This window comes from Equus quagga, chromosome 6, assembly GCF_021613505.1.
Source record: "Equus quagga isolate Etosha38 chromosome 6, UCLA_HA_Equagga_1.0, whole genome shotgun sequence".
Lineage (NCBI taxonomy): Eukaryota > Metazoa > Chordata > Mammalia > Perissodactyla > Equidae > Equus > Equus quagga.
The window spans coordinates 15,692,562-15,710,764 of NC_060272.1; the positions used below are offsets into that span (position 1 = coordinate 15,692,562).

General features: G+C 39.4%; 1 protein-coding gene across 7 annotated transcripts in view; it reads right to left on the reverse strand.

Annotated features, from left to right (window-relative positions):
• MBNL2 (muscleblind like splicing regulator 2) overlaps positions 1 to 18,203 on the reverse strand; it is a 153,860-nt gene that overhangs the window by 35,460 nt on the left and 100,197 nt on the right. For all 7 annotated transcript variants that reach the window (XM_046664003.1, XM_046663999.1, XM_046664001.1 and 4 more), the window contains 3 exons: positions 16,164 to 16,328; positions 7,821 to 8,021; positions 4,774 to 5,037 (listed from right to left, as the gene is read on the reverse strand). In XM_046664003.1, the coding sequence (XP_046519959.1) occupies positions 4,774 to 5,037; positions 7,821 to 8,021; positions 16,164 to 16,328 (630 nt within the window). The remainder of the gene's footprint in view (positions 1 to 4,773; positions 5,038 to 7,820; positions 8,022 to 16,163; positions 16,329 to 18,203) is intronic.

The following is an 18,203-nucleotide window of genomic DNA, read 5'->3' on the forward strand; positions in this document are numbered from 1 at the left end:
TAATAACAATTATTGATTTTTTTAGACCACAATGAAAAAATTTTCCTGTTCCTTGATAACTGTTGTAAAAAAATCTAAAAATTCTATGATGGAATTCTGTGAAAATAAAGAAATTCAAAGGAATAGCTCCAATGCAAATAAAAAATGAAATACCCCTTTTCTATGTTAGCACAATAGGTAAATCCCTAAGGTTTGTATAATAAAAACAAAATGTTATATTCTAAAGTTTTGAGTTAGATCTCTGGCATATGAAATAAAATGGGATAGTACTAAACCCTCAAAGTGGGAAACAATGATATTTTCCTTGTCAAATAAAGGTTGTTCATTGTCATTTGATGATTCAGGATTAAAAGTATAGAGATGATAGGAGATAAAGAGCTATGGGAGGAAAGAGACTACAAATAAAGTTGAAAGGACTATAGGTAGAGAAGAGATTTAGAATGGCCAATGGAGATGTTTTGGAAGGCAGTCTTGAAAGAGGCCATCAAATAATATGAAGTCATTCTTCTGAAAGTAGCATTGTGAACATTTTTAAAAAACTAACAAGCTCCACAATAATAAAGCTGCTTTGTACTGGCTATTCTTTCCTCAACTGTAAGCTCACCATTATGTAACTTCCATGACATCACTTTTGTTTAAAATCTTTCATTCCTCTATAGTTTTACATTGCTAAATAGTGCATTTTTTTGAGCTTAAATTAACCTGTGCTAACTATATAAGGTGACATAGCCTACTCTCATGGAGCAGACTGAGAACATTAACTGGATAAACGCAAAATCATTGTGGCCTCAACCTTCTGGACTTGATTCTTGCCTTCACTTTTACAGTCCTTGGCAGTTATGGAACAAATCCACTATTGGGTTGATCTTTTCTGATATGCTAACTAGAAGAGTGATTATGTCTCCAAAGCCTGGTATTTATGGACAAAATTTTGATTTAACAAAGCATCATTTAATGAAGTCTCCAGGCAGAAAAAGAAATATTAAATATTTCTCCCTAGGATAATCACCTGGAAGGTTAATGTTCTCTTTTTTCTGATCTTAGTTTGATGAAACAATTTACACAGAAATTATAATAATCTAGGACTGTAAAGAAAAGAGCTCTAAACTGAACTGGACAGCAGCAGCATCTCCCTTTTCCCACTCCATATTGTGGGTTATCTTTACTAGATGCAAATATATTGTCTTTTCAGGGAAACACTAAGGTCTTGGAGGATTGAGTATACATATTAATAACTTGCACACCTCACACTTTGAGGCACATGTGTAGAATGTATTAAAAAAATCTGTACGGATGAATAATCATAATATGGCTTTGTAGTACACAGATGTTCTGTTTTAGAGGACATTATTTGAGTGCTGGCACATGTTTACCTATCTTGAAAGATCTTCAGGCTTAGAAAAAAACCTTAGAGAACGCCAAGCCTGCTGTGTCTCAGGAGCTTCCTTAGGCGTTACAGGCAAACCCAAATTCTGAGGAATCAGGAGACCCTGATGACCATAATTAGAGCTGCCTCTTGAACCGGGAAGAAAAGGATGTGGACGGGGAGGGTGGAATTCAAGGTTCCTGCACATGTTTTCTGGAACAATTAAAACTTATCTAGCTGATGGCAGCTGGTCCTGTTTTTTTTTTTTTACAAAATAGGTATCTCCTTGTGTCTCCCCATTTTGGTGTGTGTGAAGAAAGACTGCTTTCTTGAAGATCAGATACCCTTTGTGTTAAAATTACCAAAGAGAACCTCTTTCTGGCTTATTTTCACATTTTAAAAATTCTGGTGAGGTTGATGCTCGTGTTTTAAGAAGTATTGTAGAACAGTAAGGCTCTAAAGGAAATAAATGTCTCTTTTTCTGGAATCAAAGCTTTAAATTCATTTGCAAGTTCCAATTAATCAAAACAAGGGGATATCTCCAAACAATAATAAAAAGTATATGGCAGAAATTCTTGGTGTTCAGATATGGAAGCCAGGTGAATGGAATACTAATATCTTCTGACTGCAGTCATCCCCCCACTTGTTTTTTTAAATAAAGAAATAATAGTTTTGCTTCAGTGTACTGAGTAATCTTGCTACTAGAGGAAGAACACTTTGACTTCATCTAACTGCACCTAAGCCCTGGTTTCAAATGAGCCTCTCACTTCAACTAAAAAGACATTACAGATTCAGTCATTTTCATGTCATTGTCAGAAAGAAGCTGGCTTTTGTTCTGAAACTACATTCCTTTGGGTTGTCTTTGACGATGCTGCAAGATCCCCTGAAATATCAGAACTCCAAATTTGGGCACAGTGTACCAATCCAGGAAACTATGGTAACTAAATGTACCGACATCCACTGCAGTAACCTCTAAGCATCCTGATGAGTATGATGTGCAAATGCGCAGAAGGGCACAAAGAAGAGTACAGTCTCAATTTAAAGATATCAGGCTGAAGAATGACCTGTTTATGTAAATGGCCATTTCTTCTCTTATCCTCATCAACGCAGGTCATCTACCATTGACATATATGAGGTGCATTTTTCCTTCGATGACTGAAATATATACTGATTGCAGATGTTAGAACTGGTACTTCTAGGAAACAGGCAGATAAAATCAGGGCTCAGATAAAGTCAGGGCTCAGCCCTAAGGTCACTGTTAGTACCGATGGTTTGTTGTATTAACAGGTATTTGAGGTACAGGGACTAATTTTTTATATTCCCAGAACCTCATCTCATACCCTAGTGGCAAGATGGCTATTGTGACCCAGGCTGAGCCAATCATAGCATGCTCTTATTCTGACCATAAGGACAGCCACCAAAATGACCCTTAACTGTTTTTTTTCTAATTAGAGTTGGTGTAGAAGATACTGTTTTCTCTCTTGTCAAAAGATGTAAGAATGTGTCCTGATAGGTGTCCAAAGCCATGGTCAGTATCGTACAGAGAAGCTGGTTTTAAAGAATGGAGCTGATATGTACCAAGAGAAGCAGAAAATGAAAAAAACCTGCTGTTTCTCAAGTTTCTGGATCCAGGCACCCCTGAGCCCTATTTTACCTCTACTCTCTTTGGAAGACATTGCACGATTTAATCAAGTCCAAATTTTTCATTTAAGCTACTCCAGTTGGGTTTTCTCTTGCAACCAGAGTTCTGACTAGCCTTGGTGATATTCTCAATACCTAGTTATGACTTATAATACTAGTTCAGTAGAAAAACGTGTTCTTTGTTCCCAACAGTCAATGTACCAGTTAGGATAAATTGAGGCTGACCTAAATGATTATGATGAAAAAATTTTACTTCTCATGGGAGAAGATCTTCAGTAAGTAGATGGTAAGATGGATTTCATACTGGAGAAATGCATAAAAGACCACATTTGCTCTCTAAAAGAATTCCTTTTTCATTTTTTTTAGATTTTTTTTTTTTTTTGGTGAGGAAGATTGACCTTGAGCTAACATCTGTGCCAATCTTCCTCTATTTTATGTGGGATGCCGCCACAGTGTGGCTTGACAAGCAGTGCCAGATCCCCTCCTGGGATCTGAACCTGAGAACCCTGGGCCACCGAAGCGGAGCAAGGAACCTAATCACTACACCACCAGGCCAGCCCCAAGAATTCCTTTTTCATTAGCATTAAGTAACCAATTTACTCTCATCGCCCCTCCACCGCATTCTTCCCAATTATAATCAGTTTTGAAAACTACTCCTTTACTAGAACAAAAAAAGGGAGAATTTCTCTATATTGTACTCACTCTCTTACGTGGATGCAAACATCCCCACGTACATAGAAACTCACACATTCAGAAAAATCACTATGTCCAGCGACATAAGAATGAGAAGAACATGAGGAAAGGGCATGAAAGGAATCACCTGGGAGCTTCAAAAAAAGGCCACTGCCCAGGCCACACCCAGACCAATTAAGTAGGAAACTTTGGGAGAAGGGACTGATGTTAGAACCTTTCAATTCCCCTCAGGTAATTCAAAATACAGCCAAATTGGAGAGCCAGTACTCTAAGCAAGTCCTTCTCAAATGTTAATATGTATAGAAAACACCTGAGCATATTTTAAGATTTGAATTCTGATCCCAAAGGTCTGGGGTGGGGCCTGAGTGTGTGCAGCTGTAACAGGTTCACAGGTGATGGTGACCAGGCTGCTGCTGGTCTCCAAGGGACAGTACAGTGACTCAGGCTGGGCGACAGGCCTTCTTGTTTGTTTCTAGCACCAGCCAGTACAGCTCCATTTTCATCTGTTTCCTGGCTTGATGTTCTGCATAGCATTTCATTTACGGGGAGGAAGTTCGAAGCACGGCCCTTGTGATAAGTAAAAGAAGAGGGGAAACAATAGGAATAGGCAAGAGCCAGCCACCGACTGGTCACCTGTTGCTAGCTTCTCTGCGGCCAGAGGATGGCTCTCTGAAGTGCCGCTGCTGTCTATTGCTCAGCTCAGTACTCCCGCTTTCTTTTCCACTCTCTTAAGCTCTGGTGCCCCCCTTCCTCTTCATCCCTAGGCCCCTGAGCCCCACTCTGAGGAAGAGCCCACACTGGTCCAGTCCAGTCTCAGAGGAGAACGGGACCGGGCAGGTCGCTCGCCCATCGCCTGCGCCAGAGGGATTTACTTATTGTGCTGAAGAAGGGAAGGAGGGGAAAACAAAACAAAACAAAAAGGGGGAAACAACGGAACTTAGGCAGCAGAGCAGCAGGAATAGCAGCCTTCCCTATTTCCCCACTGGTTTGGAGAGCACACGTGTTAAGTCGCGGCGGCGCGGAGCGCGCGGCTCCCGAGCTCGCAAGGTGCGCGGCGGGCGCGCCCCACTTACCATGACTGTGGCCGCGGCCGCGGCTGCCTGGGCGGCCACCGCGGCTTGGTTGGCTTGGTGCTGCGCAGCTTTGATTTTGGCCTGCAAGTGTGCAGGAGGGTGAAAATATTTGCATTTCTCCCTCATGCAACGCCCCTTTATGTAATCCATACAAACGGTTACGGTGTTGTCATTTGTGTCGATCATGGTGCTGTCTGCGGGGTGTGCAAAGCGGCAGTCGGTCTCTCCCCGGGCACAGTTTCCTCGTTGGAACTCCCTGCATACCTAGGACACAGAGGGGAGAAGAGCAGACGATGCAGAAGAAAGCCTGATGGCCGCCGGAAACTCTACCTCTGCAAGCGCAGCCATTTACGTTAAAAAAAAATAATAATAATGCTTTTCCTTTCTTTTAAATGGTGGCTTTTGTGCTATTTACAATAAAAATTTGATTATCCAGAACTCAAGTGACCAGAATCGCTGACAAGCTAATTTGAGTTTTGCTTCACCCTGTTTCCTGGAGTGAGAATCTATATTGAGAAAATAACTCAAAATCTGCAGTTTAGCGAAAATAACAAAGAAAAATCAACAAAGCCTCCATTGTCTCCGGGTATACACACACACACACACACACATATATATACATATATACATGTATACATACCCGGAGACAATTATATTTTGTATATATTATAACTTGGAGATTATATATATAACTACTTGTATACATAATTTGGACTTCTATATATATCCAAATCTTCCCCTACCGTGAAAACTCTGGGACGCTATAGGTTTTTTGCATGGGGGGATAATTTCACTTTAAATCAAGCCACCAGGTCACAGCTGTACAGCTCCAAAGAAGAATCAGGGGAAATGACAAACTTATTCGTCCTCTCTGAGAATGGGAAGTGGGGGTGGGGTGAATCTGAATACTCCACTTTTCCCCGAGGTCTCCCCTGCTCTACAAAGATAACTTATGCTTAGAATCATAAATCAGAAAAACTACAATATCTCAGACTCCAAAACTTTAAGATCACTATATTATTTTTGCCAGCACAGAAAGAAAACAAAAAAAAAAGATGAAAAGTAGAGAAGCATGGGAAGAGATAAAGGGAAAGAAAGAAACGGAGACAAGTAGAATAGAGTTTGAGGTGTTGATGTGTTGTTTCTTTTTTATTCCTTAATCCTTAGTTATCCTGAAATCTAAAGTAACTAGAATATTCCATCCTCTGAGAATTATGGTGGATCAGGAGTTTACTGTATAAAGAAAGTTTTCTTGAGAATTTAAAAGGTGGATTCTTAATTCTGCATTGAATATTGATAACATGAATAACATATATACATAATATTTATATTTATAAAATCATTAGCTGAGAAGAATAACTAGTTAAATTTAAGTTATTTTCCTTTTAGGCTCCAGTTCCAAAGTCGATATGTTTAAGTGGTGGTCCACATCTTGATCATCAGTGTTGTTACATGAAGGGCCACTGACATGACATTCAAGCCTTGTGAAAGTCAAACGCACTTGGGAAATACAGTTTCACTGACCAGTGGCCAAGTGAGTTTGAAGGGTAAACAGAAAAATCACAAAATTGTTAATTGTTTCTTCCTACTGTGTATATTAGCCAACGTCCTTTCTTTAGTTCATAAAATGTGCAAAATAAAAATTACTAAGGTGTTCCCACAGATTCTGAGTGAGCCTTCCTCTGTAGATGGAATGACTCCAGTCTGAGACTGCATCAGAGGTGCAGACCAGCCATCAAGCATTTACGAAGGGTCTCTTTTGCAGCCGCCTTCATTCCTGGTTTGAGGTGAACTGAAAGCTGCTCTGCTAAAGTCATCATGAATCATTTTTATGTGTGTCTTTGTCTACCAGTCCTGTTGGGAAGGACAATTTGTTCCCAACTTGGCTGATTTAATTTGTTTTCTAAACCACAGTCACGTACTGAACACTAAAGCTCCATGGGTCCAGCAGGTGGAGCCCCAAACACTTTTCCAGTTCCATGAAAAGTCTGTTCAATATTCACAGGGACAATCTAGATCAAAACACTAGCGAGGTTATTGCCACTTCATAAACTCCAGATTGAAACTGATACCAGGCAGCAACATTTTATTACCCTCAAGGTTTATTGGATAAATATTTAAACAAATGTACATTGAGAGAACATTCTTGAATGATCCAACATTAAAGCTCATTGTACATCCTAATGATACATATATCACCTAAGAACTTTAATCGGTAGCAGAATTAAAGGAGATCTTTAAAAACTCTATCAGAACCTTTACACATCCATATAAAATGCTCTGTTAAATAGTATAGGATATAATAGTGAAGGTAAATGGATGAATCCTCTAACTTTGATTAAAGAGAAATTTCACCCAGTAAAGTACAGGTGGGTTGGCTTGACTCATGACTTAAGAACATGTTTTATGAATATATGAACTTGTTTTCTTGACTTTTATAGAACACTCGAATTTAAGTTAAAGAAAATATCTCAGTCAATAACTAAATTTGCCCAGCCTCAAGTTCCCCCTGTTTACCAAGAACACAGCCAAGGCTGATATTCTGGAACATGCTAGAACAGCCATACTAGTTCTTAAAATACTGAAATATGGTCATACCAATTGATCAATAGTCATAGTCCTACTTACTCCCACCCCTGTCCCTGAGTGTCCCCCATTGCCCTGGCTTTTGCTCCTGTCTTGCCCATTCCTAGACCTGGCTGGGATCTAGCAAAGGTTAATGGCTGGCACAGCTGGAGGTCTTTGGGAACCATCTCTGTAGGCTGCATAGTGATTGATTCAGTGTTCTACTGGTTGTTAAATAATTTGCCCTGAACATACATTCCATGCAGCTGATTTTGTTTGTATTAAACATTCTTTTCTCACAAATTTCCTTTAAAGTTTGCCTTAAATTCTAACCATAGAATTATGAATGCATGGCTTTTAGATGAATCTGTGTGTGTGTGGCTGTTTTGCAAGACTGAAAAATCTCACAAGCATACACTTACATAGAAGTATGCACACTTCTACCACAAATGCATCTCAAACCACAAATATAATTGAAGTACCTCCAGTTTGTCAGTCCTGAGAAGTTTCTGAGTTGCAGTTGAGCCCGGGACAGTGACTGGTGGACTTCCGGGAACAATAACAGGTGTGGTGGGTAGAATTTCCGTTGGGACTAACCCAACTCCAGGGGTTACAGGTGCTAAGTAAGGAGCAAAGCTAATCGCCGTGTTTGTCCCTATTGCGGGACCTACAGGAAAAGTGGGCTGTTAAAGGAAGATAACACAGGACAAAGATTTCTTTAGAATAAAACTTTAAAAAAATCACCAGCAAGTGTCATTTGAACAAAATGTATTCATCGTATACAAGACTCTTTGTGTTAGTTGCATAAATCAATGCTGAACTGCGAAAGTTCATTAAACTTCTCTGCTTTGTTTTGCTTAATAAAAATGAAATCCATATAGACCCTCTCTTCCCAAAACCATACAGAAACATGGAAGAACATCATAGAAATCTAATTACAGAAAATAGGTTAAAGTTTTATTCCCATGAAAGTATTCTCACGAAAAGAAAATAATAATTGTCACTCTAATTGCTCATCATTCCAAAGTATTGAACGTTATAACAATAAGGTAGTAAAATCTATGGAATACTGACTCATAATCTTTGATTTCTTCTACATGTCTCTCTAAGGGAGAGGAATAATGAAAAACCTTGATTATAGCCTGATTTTCAAGTTGACCAAGTTTACACATTCTTGACAAGTGGGGATTATTTGGGATTTTTATTTTGCTCAGATTTACCAGTATGCTCCCGCATTCTATCATTAGCATGTATATTCCTAAAGTTCATATGCAGTTTTCCTGTAGACCTGCTGTGTCTTGCTCTGGCTCAGCTATGTCTAGATCCAATGTTCCCTTCCTGAAAGGTTGGATGGAAGAGCTTGAACTTTTCAACTGGCCAATTTCTCAATTGGCCATTAGAAGTTGGTTTGATTTCCCAGGTCACAAAATCGACATAGCGGTGACAGAGGCCCACAGTACCTTATTAAACTTCTTCTCTATCATTAGACTCCTTATCTAGGGATAAGAAGAAATATGTTGATGGGATGGTTATTTTTAAAAGCTCCACCTAAAAGTATGCCTTTCAGAAAGGAAATAATGTACATTTAAGAGAACAACAAACTTTGCTTTGCTTTTAAAGAACCAATATTAAAAATTTAAGATGCTAGAAAAAGATTTTTCTTAGAATAAATTTTACACTGAATTGGACCTGAATGATTTTTGTTTGTTTTTTGCAGTTATTGGATGCTTTTTAACCTATTTATTTTTAGGACCGGTTTGCAGATATTTGAAAACACATGTTAATGCAATTTTCTTATACCGAACTATGCTGTTGGCCATGTCATGCTACTTCTGTATTTATACATTGTGAGTAACATTCTTGTTGTCTATTTTTGGCTCTGAATGAGTTGTTGAACATATGGGAAAAATAATCTATGTTTATTAAACAATTTTTTGTTGACAGCAATAAAAGAAAAATATCTCTTACAAATGATCATGTTAGAGAACAGTGAATTATTGATAGTTTGTGCAGGGAGTTCTTGGAGAGGCGGAGGGCTGAAAGAGGTGATTCTAATGGTCTTAGAGAGCTGTGCTGCAGCACTCCCGCTGGGGGCTCTTAGATCTTTTACGGCTCAGACTTAAAATTCACCTTGGGAGAAAGTTACAACGTGAGGTCTCAACATGGGGAATAGATGGCAGTTAAGACTTTTTTCTTCCCTGACTTTCTACAAAATTTTATATGTGTATGTTTTCCATTTTCAACCCATTGAGTCCTAATTATAGAAAGTTGTGATTTTCAGTAACTATAGCTTACTGAAAAAAGCCAAGTGATTTAAATGGTTTAAGGACTATATAATGTTAGGATTTTAAAAAATCAATTCTGAAAGGTCATAAATCACAACAGATCTGTGACTCAAAGACCCAGCTATATCAGAAATGCCTGGGGGGAATTTCATAAATAGAGATATCACAAATTCTGACTCAATAGGTCTAAGCAGGGGCCTTGAAATTTGCATTTTAAAAAAAATTACTACATGATCTGATGTGTGGCTCAGTTTGGGAACCACTGTCATAGGCAAGGAGTGAAAATAAATATTAAAAAACCTTCTACTAAATGTGTAATTTAACCCAGAGACTAATTATGAAAGTAAACATTTAGAGAAAAGAGCCCTGAATCTTTGGCTTTCTATAGAAGCACATATCCCAACCCTCCTCCTGTGGATCCTTTGAGGCCAGGGTCAGTATGGTGACATAAGCACAGCTTGTACCGTGACTCTCAGTAGGATGTCAGAATCTCAAAACTCATTTCCCAACACCTTTTTGGATATCAACCGATCTACTGCAATTAGCTAAATTTTGCTTTCTAAAATATAAGTAACTTGTTCATCTAATTTAATGATCTAAAATGAATGTTGCTGTTTGTTTCATTGATGACAGCTGTAAGTAATTCACAGAGCGTATTATTTAAAAGTCAAAACACAAATTTTAGACTAAGAGAGGCCTGAATTCAAATCCAGACCTCTGCCACTTATTAATTTTTATTCTGGGCAGGAAATTAACCTCTTTGAGCTTTTGTTTTCTCATCCGCAGAAGGGAAGTAAAACGACTTAGCTTAAAGAGTTGGGCTGAACAAGGTGTTGTTTCTCTCCCACTTCCCATGGTCAGAACTCAATAAATTGCAGCTATCTTTAGTAGTATAAAAATTAGTATTAATAAAGTTTTTTTCCCCCAACTTATTCATTGATTCTATAACAGGAATGAAGTCAATATAGCAATGTAATAATAGAGGTATTAAATCTTATTAAATTGTAGCAAATGTTTTCTCTTTTTTGAAATAGGGGCTGGGAAAATATATATTTTCCTTCATGTGAAACTGAAAGTTAAAAGTTCATAGGCCTCATGAAGACAGATTCAATTAGATATTTTCTCTTTTTTTAATATAGTTTTTCATTGAAGTTGATTAGTAAAAAAATACAGTTATGGTAATTTTCAGAGATGGGCACTGTATTATTATTATTATTATTATTGACAGTAATACCTTACATCTGTGAAAGGTTCGGCTGCCTTCAAAGCATTCTCACACATGTTGTCTTCCTTAATCGTCTCAATATCCATGAGAAGCAAGTGTGGCAGCGAGAGTTGCACAGTCTTACAGGTGAAAGCAATTTAACGTAGAGACTAAACGGATTACTCAAGGTCAATGCTACTGAGGCAGCGTCAAGGCAAACACCCAGGACTCCTGGCTCCTAATCTGGGGCTATTTCCACTCCTCGGCACTCACTAGATTTTTTTCCAGAGAAGAGGAAAAAAACGCCAGCTGCCCTTTAAGTCTTTGGAGAGTAAAGAGAGAGCCACGGCAGGGAGCTGTGTCCCTGGATCTGCCAGGGCCTTCTACTGATAGGAGGTGTGGGGCTGCTCTGAATAGCCGTGTTGGGTGCTGCCGCCCCCAAAAAGTGGTTCTCGGGTCCTGGATTCAAATTAATCTCTGGAGGTAGAGTCTAGGCCGACAACAGCATATCCTGGTGTCTGAATTTGGTTCTTGCTGGCAGCTGAGAAAAGAGAAGGGCAGCACCTCCAAGTGATTCTGTTCCCGGAAGCACACCAGCTAGAGCTCGGGAGAAATGACCGTGTGGTTTCTGTAGAAGGGCTGTTGCCAGGCTGTCTGAGACAGGATCTATTTGATCCTTGTCATCTCTCAGCATTAACTGCAGCTAGAGAGGCCAGAGGACAAGAGCCGCAGAAAGTCTTCTGGAAGAAAATCCCTTCTGAAAAATGTTGGTCTTGCTATTTCTTCCCTCTGTACTTCACTCCACATTCCTGTGTTTCTCTCCTCAGTTTCTCACTTTCCACTTTTCTTTCTCAGGACATTACATCAGTAGATCCAGGTTCAAAGATTACACACATGCATGCACACACATGTGCATGTGTGTTCTTTGATATTTTGTAGTGGCAAGGAAGGGCCAGTGCTGGGGGGTAATGACTTAGTGGCCTGAGGTATTTTATGGCTCTAAAATCTAGTCAATTGGCTTTTTAAAATGAGAACGTGAGAGTTCATACATTTAGAAAGCTTTGACTTCAAAGGGTAGGTATTTGACACTCAAACTGAAAGGCTTAAAACATGGCATCCCTTAAGCCTCCTCGCTTTACTCCCAGAAGCATCTCTGGAGAGCAGAATACTCAATGCAAGACCTTGTCCCCAAGGACTGGATCGTTTAGGCTCTTAAATCTCTATCCTACTAAAGGCTGCCCACTTGCTTTTTGAGTGTACAGATGAAGGCTGTGTGTTTGGGGGATTGGGGGGACCGTGTGCTGGAAAGTAAAGGAAAAGAATTACTGTTATATCCTATCAGGAATTGGGGAGAGAAAAGCAGCTAGGTAGAATAAGGTGAAGGGAACTTTTCAAATATAGAGGATTTGAGATAGAAGAGTGATAAGAGGAAAGAATGGTTTGGGTTTTCATTCATTCAATAAATATTTATTGGTACAGACATGGTGCCAAAACACTGTGTGTGCATTTGTTGAACTTAAATCCTAATTGGGAAGAACAAACATACAAATAAGATTACAATTCATTTTTATGGATAAGCAGGAATTAGGAGGCCTCGCTGATAGTGATGGGGATTTGGAGCGGGCCACAGGGGATAGATTTGGAGTCCTCATGAATAAGATGAAGTTAGCATGTGAAGAGTAGTTGGATACTTCCTTCAAGAGCAAAGGCCATGAGGCAAGAGCTTTTTGTGTTCACAGAACTGACAGTTTGGTTTGGTCTCATTGGCTACAGGAAGAGTGGCCCACAATGAGTTGGTGAGCCAGGTGGGGACCAGATCACAGAAGACATTATAGTTCACAGTCAAGGTTACATATTTAGGCTCCAGGGAGATGGGACAGTATTGAAGGGTTTTAAGTAAGGGAGTGATATGATGTCATTTATGTGTTAAAAAGATTCCTCCGGTTGCTGTATACAGGATACATCGGAATAAGGCAAGAATGGAAGTTGAGAGGTGGCTGGCCCCGTGGCCGAGTGGTTAAGTTCGCACGCTCCGCTGCAGGCGGCCCAGTGTTTCGTTGGTTCGAATCCTGGGCGCGGACATGGCACTGCTCATCAGACCACGCGGAGGCAGCGTCCCACATACCACAACTAGAAGAACCCACAACGAAGAATATACAACTATGTACCAGGGGGCTTTGGGGAGAAAAAGGAAATATTTTGAAAGAAAGGTAGATGATGGCTCAGATGAAAGTGCTTGGAGGTAGAGAAGTTGATGGACTCGAAGGCAGATATGACAGGACTTGCTGATGAACTGGCTGTGAGAATGTGTGTGAGAGTCTGCTTGGTTTTGGTTTGAAACTACTGGTTGCATTTACTGATATGGGAATGTAGTGAAATAAGGAATTTGGTCTTGAATATGTCAAGTTCCTGTGAGAAATTTAAAAGTGAGTCCAGTAGGAAGTTGGAAATATGAGCCTGGGGCTCAGAGGAGAGGTCTGGACTGGAAACATACATTTGGGAGTCCTCGGCTTGTAGATGATTTACAGTCAAAGGAATGGATGGGACCACGAAGGAGAGGGTAAATGGAAAGAGATGTCCAGTGCTGGGAATTTAATATATAGCAGCCTCAACATATAGTAGAGGCACATACTGAGCAAAGAAGACAGAGGAGGAAGGAGTGATCAGAGAGAAAGGAGTGTTCCACAAAGGAGAGATTGATTACATGTGTTGAATTTTGCTAAGAGGTCCAACAAATACAATGAAGGCAAAAGTGACCATTGGTTTAGCAACATGGAGGTCATTGGTGAAAGATTTCAGTGGAATGGGTTCAGAGTGGATGGGACACAGAGGAAGTGGAAAAAATATTGATAGCTCTTAGATAAGTTTAGCTTAGAAGGAAACCTAAGAATGGAGTGATACTTGCTACTCTGTGTTTATCAATTTATTTGTTATAAGCAGTTTCTGCATGTATTAGTTTCTTGTGGCTGGTCTAACAAATTCCCACAAACTTAGTGGCTTAAAACAACATTTATCCTTTCATAGTTCTGGAGGCCATAAATCTGAAATCAATTTCATTGGGCCAAAGTCAAGGTGTTGGCAAGGCCATGCTCCCTCTAGAGGGTCTAGGGAAGAATCCATTCCTTGTCTCCTCCATCTTCTGGTGGTTGCTGGCATCCCTTGGTCTGCGGTCACATCACTCCAGTCTTTGTCTCTTTGGTCACATTGCCTTTCTCCTCTTCTGTATATGTCAACTCTCCCTCTGCCTCTCTCTTATAAGGATCCCGTGATTGTTTTTAATCTTGGAGGATTTCCCCATCTCCCGTGATTGTCTTTAATCTTGGAGGATTTCCCCATCTCACGATGCCTAACTTAATCACATCTGCAAAGATTCTGTTTCCTTATAGGGTGACATTTACTGGTTCCAGGTACCTTTGAGGCCATTTTTTGGCCTACTATACTGTGTTAGGTCACTAATTCATTCCTGCGACTCTAAAGTTATGTTTGTAGAGTCGATGATTTTTAAGTTTATCACATTTTTTATTCTAATAGGTTTTGTGATTTTAAAACTTCCATTAAAATATTTAAATATAATATTCCTTTTTCCTAGGGTAATCATGATTATTAACTTCTAATTAATATTTGAAACAATAGATAAATATAACTTTAGAAAAAGTTCAACTAATAGTTAACAACAGGAATGGAATTTTCTTAGTAACATTGCCATTATTGAATACTAGGGTCAATCCTTATGAATTCTAAATAAATAAGAAGTGAATGATTAAAATGAGTGAGACACATAATGCAATGTTACTATGTTGACCTTGGTGGTTCTAAATTTATTCCCATAGACATTATTTAATATGTATAACTAAATTATTTTAGCATTTAGGTAATTTAATAAAATAATTTATATGCATGCATCAATAAAGAGAACCATAAATTATACATGTGTGTGGTTTTAAATAGATCCACTTAAATGCCTATGTTCAGTGTTAAATGTGTTCAGAATGCTATCTGTGTTGTCCTTACATCTAGGCTAACTCCTACTCATCCTTTAGGATGCACTTATTTGGGACCTCCTCCGAGGAGCCTTTCCCCGCCTCATCCCAAATCATAATTCCCTGTGCCTGAATCTCACTTTGACCTTTCCATGAGTATGTCTACCCCCAAAAGACTGTATCTTATTTATCTTGGAGCCCCCTGCACCTGGCACTTTTTCTTACTCTGGGCAGAGCTGGTTCCTGGCTACTGTGTGCCACCATTCCTGAGCAGAAACCTTGAGATGGCAGAATTGCCAACAATCTGCCCAGATTCCATCCTCTCTTCCTGGGTCACCCCCACCCACCCCATCTCATCTCACAGACACACAATAAGAAGATTTGGCTCACTGGTAGTTATCCCTTTTAATTTAGCAGCTTTCAATAACATAGAATTTTCATACAATAATGACTGATTTTGAAACAATAGTCTTTTGTGTCTGTAGCTTTTTAAAATAGCAAATTTTGCTCACTTCACTGGCTTTGTTTTTAAAAAATTAGCTTTTTTAAAAAACATAATTCACAAATGTAAATGAAATCCACTAAAGCCAAATGCACTCCTTTCCCCCAGGGCCTCATTCCTAAAACGGTTTCCAGACCTTTAAGGAAGTACTTTCAAACACTGAGAAATCAGGGAGAAAATATTACACAATACATATTCATAGACTGAACTCCCTTAGGCATTTAATCTTGTGGTCCTTGCCACAGCTGCCACCCCCTTGCAGGCCTCTGAGAGACAGGTGGTGCAGGTGGGTAAGGTAGCCTTTTTTGGGGCTGCTGTAGGCTCCAGATGGAGCAGACTGCAGAAAGCGCTGAGGTCAAGATGTCTGAGTTCTAGTCTCAGCTCCACAACTTCCTAGCTCCATGAAATTCAATCATTTAACTTCTCTGATTTCACATTTTCCTCATCCTTAAAATTATACCATTGAACTAAATAATCTATCTGCTACATTGCTAAAAATGTTTTAGGCATCAAAACCTCTTCTTTACATAGATCATCAATTCATACTCTAAATGAAAATGTAGCACTATTTCCATTCTAAGATGGTTCAAATATGGAGCTTACTGGTGAGAAAGAGTTGGAGTGACACAGACTTCCCAGATATTGATTAGAAATTGTCTTTGACTACTGTTTCCACACAGATTTTTCCATTTACATAATTTTTAACACCCTATTTTCAGCATCTACTTAGCTTAAAGCTATTTGCTTTAATTTTAGCCAGAGAAAAAGTAGAAGGAGGCCATTTTAGGTCAATGTGGCATTGCTTGTACCAACACTTTAATCACCAAGCGCATCATTAGATGCGGTGTACTCACCACTGGATGAAGTGGGGTTCCTGGAAACATAAATTGCATCTGCTGGGCAAGCATCGCTGCTGCAGTTTTTTGCTGGATCAAATTGTTCCTCCCATTAATTTCTAGTTGAGTTTTTAAATGTGTTGGAGGGTGAAGATACTTGCAGTTCTCTCTTGAACAACGGCCCTGTAAAATGAACATTTTGGTTTTAGGACTGTTGTAAGTAGCTTTCGCACTCTGTTGTCAACCACCTCATAATCACTCCATATACACAAGGGCAAGGATCCCAGGTATGTATCTGTGTGTGTGTGTGTGTGCGCGTGCACACATACGCACATGTGTGTGGAATATACAACAGAGGTGGAACATACACGGAGTGAATCAGGCATTAGGTGACTATCAACCTTGCTCAAATCTGTTGAGCAGAGAAGCTTCCTGAGATTTTTTGGTTGCTGTTGTTTTTAATGGATTCTAACTCTGACAATAGACTCTAAAGAAACATGACTGCTGAGAGTAAAGTGTGGGCAGTGTGGAAGGCAATCAGAGGAGCATATTTATTGTGACTTATCAAAAGGAGGCTTTGAACTTGCTGTTCCTTGATTTGTGCATCCTGAAGTGATGACAAAAACGAATAATTATGTGGTAAATTTGTGCAGTGGGGATAGTAGTAAGAACTTCTTGAAATTTGTATTTGGATTGGCTGAAAACATCCCTAATTCAACCTATCAAAGAAGAGGCATTGGTAGTATAGGAGTGGACATTCCTTAGTAATAGATGCATAGGTGAAATTTCCGGACATAAACTCAGATAATCACCTGCAACTGACTAGTTTGCTACATAAAAGCTGCTACCCATGTTCCTGCCCCACTCCCATGACATTTTTATCAAATTTAATGTCTTGATATGACATAGAGGAGAGCATTTATGGCTTAAGTAATATTTGGATGTTAAAGTTGGTAAAGTGAAAAAAAGTTAATTAGGTGACAGGTGTGCATAAAACTAGTCTCAAAGAGTAATTGCAAATGGTAGTGTTTATACTGAATTCCCAAGTTTTCAAAACTACCACTTGAGAGAATCATATTGATGCATGAATTATGCTATTTCTGGAGAAAGAACAGCAAACTGTGTTAACCAGTATGAGTATTATCATTCCCTAAAGAATTAATCTATTTGCAACCAGGAAAAGAGAATATGAGTTTGTTTACCAGATATAAAAATGATTTTAAAAAGCAAGCTTGGTGGATCAGTGGAAATAAATTTGTTTATAGTCATCCTAATTCTAAACATCTGGAGTTCTCACTCTGCCTCCTGCTAATTTCAGCTGCACTTTTGGCAGCAGAGGCTCCCTCTCTAGAGTGTGAATCTTCCACCCCCGCCACGGAGAAGGGCAGCTGTTGGTCCAGCCTTAGTCCTGGTGATCTGTGCTCATGAACCAATGCTGTCCAGAGGCCCTACTGTTAGCAACATTAGAGAAGTGTCACCCTCTGCAGGGAGGACACAGAGGTGGGTGCTGGGGACTTCAGAAGGAATTGGTCACATTTCTGCTAATAAAATTCCATAAAAATGAAGCAATGTCAGAGTGTCTCTTTAGTCTCAAGTTCATATTGTGGATGTTTCACTCAGCTTCCTATGTGTGAAATAGACATTCCAGGTCAAGCACTGGAGAGCCTATTGTAAAGATACAGGTAAAATGGAACCGCACCTGAAAAATAATCTAAACCAAAGCAGTCTAAGAATCGCTCTCCATCTGCTTCTCTGGGCAGTTTTCTAGGATAAAGTTTTTATCCTAACTTTCCTTTGCTCATTGCTTTGTGACTTGCCAGCCTTACCACTCCAACCCTACCAACTTGCTTTAGGCATCTCTTATTTCACTTCTCTCTCTGCCCTCCCTTGACAGTTGCCTTAGTCTCTTAGTTTACTAAAATCAAATCTCCAAGAAGGCATTCAGATTGGGCCAGTGATTGGGCCAGTTCCTACAACATAAGCATGTGACCAGTCTCTGGATTGGTTACCTTTATGTCAGGTGCCCATGGACATTCTTATCATTGATGATGGGAGGTT